Below are 7,174 nucleotides of genomic sequence, written 5' to 3'. Positions count from 1 at the left end.
TTCTCTCGCTTCCCGCATAGATTACTGCGTGGTGCCTGGCTTTTCGAGCTACAATTTGAGAACTACTCCGATCCCACATACAAGTACAACCATCACAATTTTACCTGGGGTTTGGGCATTGTATAGTGTGAGGGAGAGGAAAAATTGTAAAGGACCAAGATGGCGCTCTCAAAGTTCATAGCATCAACTCATAGCATCTGCAACCTTACCGGCCCATAACCCTGCAACACACATGCAAACGCACAGCCACATAGCCTGCGAAAACATCCGTTTCTCCTCGCTCTTCGCCGCTTGGGACGTTTCGCGCGGAGAAACGTCTGCGACTTGGCCACAGAAATTCCATACTGATGACGTAAAATCTGTCCGGATTCCGGTCAGAAGCGCTGATTGGTCGACGGAGTAGTTACATTGTTTTAGCTATTGTTTACGAATGACAGACAAAAGACAAAAGGCCACAAAGGTCAAATGTAAACGCGCAGAATCTCTAACAAAACAGTCAATATTTGTGGAATATAGTCTTCTCTAGAAGAGGCATTTGAATTTTGCTTTAGCTCGTTGGCAGATAAACACAACACTTTACCAAAATCGACCAGAAGACACGTAAAATTGGACAAATTTATATTTGGAGCCCCATGACTACCGGATTAATTATGTAAACATTGATTTGCGTCATCAGTATGGAATTTCTGCCGCTAAGTCGCAGACGTTCCTCCGCGCTAAATGGCCCAAGCGGCGAAGAGCGAGGAGAAACGGATGTTTTCGCAGGCTAACAGCCACAACGATACATAAGCACAGACAACTGACATATAAGCTATTTTTTTTGCCAAATCGCTAAAAATGAAAATACTCACTCTTGAAATTCCTCTGAGGGCAGATCTTTCTGAAACGCATTTTCCTGAACGTCAAGGTATGACAGCAAAAGTTTAATCAAGGACACGTTATCAGTACAGGTATGTCCTTTCAGTTTGACAGCCTCTTTCAAAAGCGACAAATAGCAGGTCTTCACAATTTGCGACGAGTGGTCAAGATGGGGAAATGCAATGAGAATGGTGTTTATGTCAACATTCTGTAGCATTTTGATTGTTAACTTCTCCAACACTGAACGTACCTCATGATCAGCCTGCAAAGAATAGGTTTTCCCTATTGTTGTGGCGGCTTTGAACACTTCAACGACATTGCTCTGTGAATGCGCCCCGACATTTTTCTCAAGAAGGCTTTGGCAGATATTTGACCTGTGACTGGGCAACGTTTTTTCCCATGCTTCTGAGAATTCTTCAGAATTCAGCATTTCAACAAGCACCGTGGAAATGGATCCAACCTTGCTCCTTGCAATATCGAGGATGAGCGAGCTGAATTGTTTTGAATCACAAATATACTTGTCACCGATGTAGGACTTCAGTATGGTGAGTTGTTCTGTGGACAGAGCGGGTTCTTGCAATATCTGTTCATGTAAAGCCTCGACAAACGGGTCAGCTAATCTGGCTCGCATTTCGTGTGGTGTGCTTTCCCAAAAATTTTCGTGCAGGAGATCAATACCCGCTGTACTTGAGGAGTCGTACATTAAGGCCCAAAACATCTGTGAGAATCGTTCACGTAAGATTTCTGTGAGACTGGCAGGGTCTGACAATGTTTGAAAAACACGCCAAAGACAGTTAATAGAAGGGCAGTGATCTATAACAAACTCCAAAATTTTGTCGCTGTCACTTCTCGTTTCCAGTAATACGAAACGTTCTAGCAGGTTGTTGAACTCATCTTCTGAGTATGTCTTTGGAAACCTTTTTGCCTTTTGGAGTAACGTTGTGACTGGCAACAAATTGGCAAAGAGAATAATAAATGCGAGCCATCCTTTTTCACCACTAACCTCAAAAAGCTTTGGTACAATGGTCTTTATAAAGCTGAAACTCTGTTTTGGTATGATGTCTTCTTTGCAACATGGTAGGGGTTGTAAAAGTCGGGTGACAGTCTCTGGCTGCATTCCACTAATACAATCCCAATGCCTCTGTCGTTGCAGCTGTCCAAGCAAAGAGCAAATAAAAGCACTTTGATACCACGTGATACATTCGTTATTGCATTTCTTTCGAATCCACTCTGACAGCTGTACCCCCTCTGTCCTTTCATTTAAAGAAAGGTTGTTACAAAGCTTTTTACAGCTGTCGAAATTTTGTGAAAGGTCACCTCTCTCATGAAGATTGTGGCTGTACAACAAGTCAAGAAAGTAAAGAACACCTTGGAAAACGGACTGTTGTTTGCTTTCAGGATCAACAAAAATGTCGTGGTGATAGTTTTCTGTCGATGACCACCGCCAAAAATTCTCCATAACCACTTCATTACTGGAAATATCTCCATGTAAAAATTTGTATACCCTTTTCAGATAACGCCTTTTCAACGTTGCAGTGTAACGATATGCAAAAACTGTGTGGTTCCTGGGCAGATATAAAGGCTTCTCATTTATCCAGTGTCTTATTTCTTCACGGGAATACTGTTTGAGTGGGATAGTACCATATGGTGTTATTAAAGCGACTGCTTCTGCTTCACCCTCAATATAAACATTAAAAAATACCTCATGCCCCTGAAATTAGAAAAAAGTATACTTTCAGGTTTTAATACTTTAATTTCCTGTAATCTGATTTAATATATACACACACACTCAGTGTTGTCAGTGCTTTCTCCGACTATGATATTTTAGTAAAATCCCACTCGTGGTCTATTATCAATGCTGCGTTCTGATTGGTTAAGCTACTACTAGGCTATATGTTATAGCCTACTAGTAGCGAAAAGCGCACGCTTTTTGGCGGCAAAAAAGGATTAAAGTCTAGCTTTAACTAGCTAAAATTATTTTATTCTCGATATTTTTGACCAACTACTTGGATTTTACTAAAACAATTATTCCTCCCGCCCTCTGTGGAATAATTGTTAAATATTCACCACACAAGGGGGTGAATTTCAATAAAGCAAAACGAAATCGCTGGCGTGAACGCGAAGTTCTGTTAAAGTTTGAAGGTAAGAAAAAAATCATGGTATGGATTTTCTGGAGAGCAATAAAAGACTCCAAAGTGTTTAAACAGAGTTTTCTGATTAATTAGAGCTTGTAGTTTCCTCACAAGACGAATTTTCCCCAGAAATCAAACTTAATGTACGAAGAAAGAAAATGAGGGCAATTTTTTTTACGAAAGTTTCACATGTTGGCACGTAAAAAAAGCAAAAAAAAAAAAAAAAAAATTCAGAAAAATGACGCTTATCTCGATAGGAGCCGCCATTGTCAGCGCTTGCGAGGAGCGACGATAGAGACCTTTTTCATTAGCGAATTGACACAAGCAAATAGACTTTACATGTCATCGTAGATTGGGGTAGAAACGTAAAATTTTGACACTTCCTTTTAAGCCTGACGCTATAGGGCATGAAAAAATTGAAACTATGATGTGCTATGTTTAAAAATTCGGCAGAGAAGTAAGTGTTACGCACGTACTATTTACGGCTACATGTCCATGCTCATTCTCGGGTAAAAATGGAAATTTGTGAAAAGAAACGAAATGGTAATTTGCGAAACGGTACTTAACAGTGAAACCCGGTCAAGCTTAAAAATCCTAGGATAAAACTAGCCTGTGCACAGACCCTCCCTCTCCCATCAGGTTCTTAAAAAGTATTAAGTAATGGCTGTTTAAACTTGTGCTTCGACTATCCTTTCCTTGATAAAACAAATTCTGTACGATATAGATTACACTCAAGTTGCGATGATGAGAACCCCTCGTAAAAAAGTTTACAATGAGCTTGTCTTTACTGGCATCAATCATTTGATCGTCAAGGACGATTAAGTTCCGCTTGCTCACATCGAAAGAGGAGTCATCTTCTAAAGCCGGGGGAATGCCTTTGACAAATTCTATTGGAGTTATGGTGCTCAGAATTTCCAGATAAGCAGGCTGCTATTGTGAATAACACTAATTAAAAATCCTGTCTGGTGGAAGTTGAATAGCTTGTGAAGATTGTTGCGATCCGGTCATCCCAGAGAGGATAGAGGGAAAAGGATGTTGAAATCGAAACTGCAGACATTTTTGTGTAAAAGTAAGCATTGCTTGATCTTGAGTTAAACTAACCCTGCTGTGCTTAGAGTTCATATCTCTTTGCATACTATCTTTCCTACTATAGGTTTTTTGGCATCGTCTACTTGGAAGCTGAATTCAAACGGAAGCAAAATTTGAATGTCTCATATTGAGAGACGATTACATGCCACCACCAGCACGGCATCTATTATTTTCTATTGTTTTACTGCCACTACCACCAACACATATCTATTGTTTTACTGCCATTACCGCCACCACATTTCTATTGTTTTACTGCCACTACCACCACCACTAGAATAGAATAGAATAGAATAGAACTTTAATTGAATCATCCTCAAAAGGTTTTTCAGACACTATTTACGATGACATGAATACATTGAATACTAAACTACTTAAGTTATAAATAATAAATATAAGAAAATAAGAATTCGTTAAAAAAAAAACCCACACATATGAAAAGACTTGCTCTAAAAGTTGCCCTTCTATAACTTGCTTGAAAGACTGCAAGGAAACGCATTGCTTTTATGTCAATATCTAAATTGTTCCAAATACTAGATCCTCTATATTCGAATATGCGTCGACCAGAAGCATTTCTATACAACGGTATATGTAATAAATTACGCTTGCGGGTGTGGCGAGCGTGGATGCTGGAACGTTTGGTAAGTTTATCTACCAGATGTTTGGGTGCGAGGCTCTTGAAACATTTGTAAGTTAACACAGAGTCCCTATAATACAATAATTGTTTGACAGGGAGCCAGTTAAGCTGGCGGGGTAAAGGGGTCACGTGGTCAAATTTCCTAGAATTCGTTACAATTTTGCTCGCAAAGTTCTGAATTGACTGTAATTTGTTTATGTTCTGAGTTGAAGTATTGGACCAGACGGTTGAACATTAAAGCGTTTGCTAAAAACTAATGATGTAATTAACAGCTTAAGTGTCTCTTTGTCAAAGCTTTCTTTAACTCTATTTATTTGATATGGTTTAGAAAAGCAGAAAAATACTGTTTTTGAAATATGATGGTCTTAGTCAAGTGAGGATCTAGAGTGACTTCCAAGTCCTTGGCTGAGGCGACAGGTTTTAATGTCGCGCCGAGAAATGACATGATGACAGGTTCTGTGGTAGCCTGTTTAACATCTGTCTGGTTCCACTACCACATATCTACCACTACCACATATCTATTGTTTTACTAGCCACGACCACCACTACCACATTTCTATTGTTTTACTGCCACCACATTTCTATTGTTTTACTGCCATCACCGCCACCATCACTGCCAACACATTTATATTGTTTTACTACCACCACCGCCACTACCACATGTCTATCGTTTTACTGCCATCATCACCACATTTCTGTTTCTTCACTACCGTTATCGCCATCACCGCATTTCTATTCTTTTACTGTCACCATCACCACCTCATTTCTATTGTTTCGCTACCGCTACCACCCTCTCGCATTTCTACTGTTCACTCAGTATCACGTACACCCCCAAATTTCTTTTGTTTCACTACCCCCACCACCATTACACTTCTATAATAAAAAATCTAATACTAAAATAATTCCATTATGTCTTACGCTGTGAAGAACAACTTTGGCTTTCTTAAAGTGTTGGCTGACTGTCCTTCTCACCAGCATCATTTTCTCTTCAGGACTGCTACTCCACAACAAATGCATGCATTGGTTCAAATTTTATATCATGTACACAGCAAATAAACCCTATTCCCGAACAAAGTAGCAGAAAATTGTTTAATTATAAGGATAGGCTCATTTATCTCTCTTTACCGGATATTCCTTATAAAACAAAGAGGGCAAAACAAAGAAGCGCATCCTGGTGCAAGAGGGTGGTGGCTTTGTTCAAGGCTTATTGGTCCCTGTTATTACAACCTAAGGCTTAATGATGCTTTAAAATACACAGCTCATCATTACATGTAATCATTTCAAACTTGCCTTCCACGTGTCGTGATCAAATGAAGAGAAACATAGACTTAGTTCAAAAGGAGCTTGAGAACGAAAATGAAGAAAGCGGACGTTTTGAAAGTCAACTGAGTGAGAGTGAAGATGAAGAACCAAGAATTAAAGATATTTTAAAGCAGTCTTTCTGGAGAAGTGTCTAAGAAGCGAGCTTCTGATTTGTTGCACAGTATGGTCACATCCAGAGATATTTTGTTTTGGACTCCCTGCCGATATTCGCATAATAACGGTCACAAACATCGCCAAGCTAGTTGAGTATGTAATCCTTCCTTACAATGAAGAAGTGACCAAACCTCGTGCACTTAATACGTTCCTTGATGGCGTGGCGGAGTTAGGAATCGAGAAGCGCTTAATCAAGAACAAAAAGCTTCTATGCGATTTGGTAGAAAAAAAGGTGCAGAGACAAGGATAGTGACACTGAGGAAAGTTTATCTGACAAGGAGGGAGAGAAGAGGATGAAATAACTTCTGACAATAGTAGTGAAGAAGAGGGATGTAAAGAGGAAGAGGGTGTCAAAGACATAATTGAAAGTGAAAGCGTGGAAACGGAAAGTACCGATTCTGAAAGCACCGACCGCGCAACCGCAACCGCAACCTGAAGACGTCTAAAACCATTGCTTATTCACCTTCTAATGAAACAAGGAGTCAAGAAGATGACTAAATTTTGATCATTTGAAATATTTGTTTATTTTATTCTTTTTTGTATTTGGTCTACAATAAAGGGCAATAAAGTTCATTTTATATCTCTCCGGAAACGTGTCTAACTCGTTATTAGCAAGCATTCATTTTTGCGCGTGAACGATAACACGACCTCTCGTGTAAGGCCTTCGAGCAGGTTTGTGGAGAGTATACACATCCTGTTGACTCAACCAAAGTTGAACGTCTTTTTGTGAAATGACGTCGGTTTCTCCCTGTTCTTTAATTTAATTGCTCTATACACAGCATCTAAACCACCGAAACTTTCGGGGTGACTTGGGTTGAGGTAAATGCTGGGTAGTTTTTTCTCCGTCAAAAAACTCCGAGTTTTGTACAACCACTTTACTACCACAGCAAGCTAGCACACAACGTATTCGATTAAAAGTGCGTTCAAATCGAAACGTTGATGTTGGTGGGCAGCAACCCATTACTCTGATCACTGATAATTCACG

General features: G+C 39.6%; 1 protein-coding gene across 1 annotated transcript in view; it reads right to left on the bottom strand.

Moving 5' to 3' along the window:
- Positions 1 to 7,174, bottom strand: part of LOC140926153 (uncharacterized) — a 43,971-nt gene that overhangs the window by 21,545 nt on the left and 15,252 nt on the right. Inside the window, exon 3 of the mRNA XM_073375941.1 lies at positions 852 to 2,569. Within this exon, the coding sequence (XP_073232042.1) occupies positions 852 to 2,569 (1,718 nt within the window). The remainder of the gene's footprint in view (positions 1 to 851; positions 2,570 to 7,174) is intronic.

This window comes from Porites lutea, chromosome 2 (genome assembly GCF_958299795.1).
Source record: "Porites lutea chromosome 2, jaPorLute2.1, whole genome shotgun sequence".
In the NCBI taxonomy this organism is placed as follows: Eukaryota; Metazoa; Cnidaria; class Anthozoa; order Scleractinia; family Poritidae; genus Porites; species Porites lutea.
Note: the sequence above shows the minus strand (reverse complement) of the source record. Positions and strands in the feature narration are given on the sequence as shown.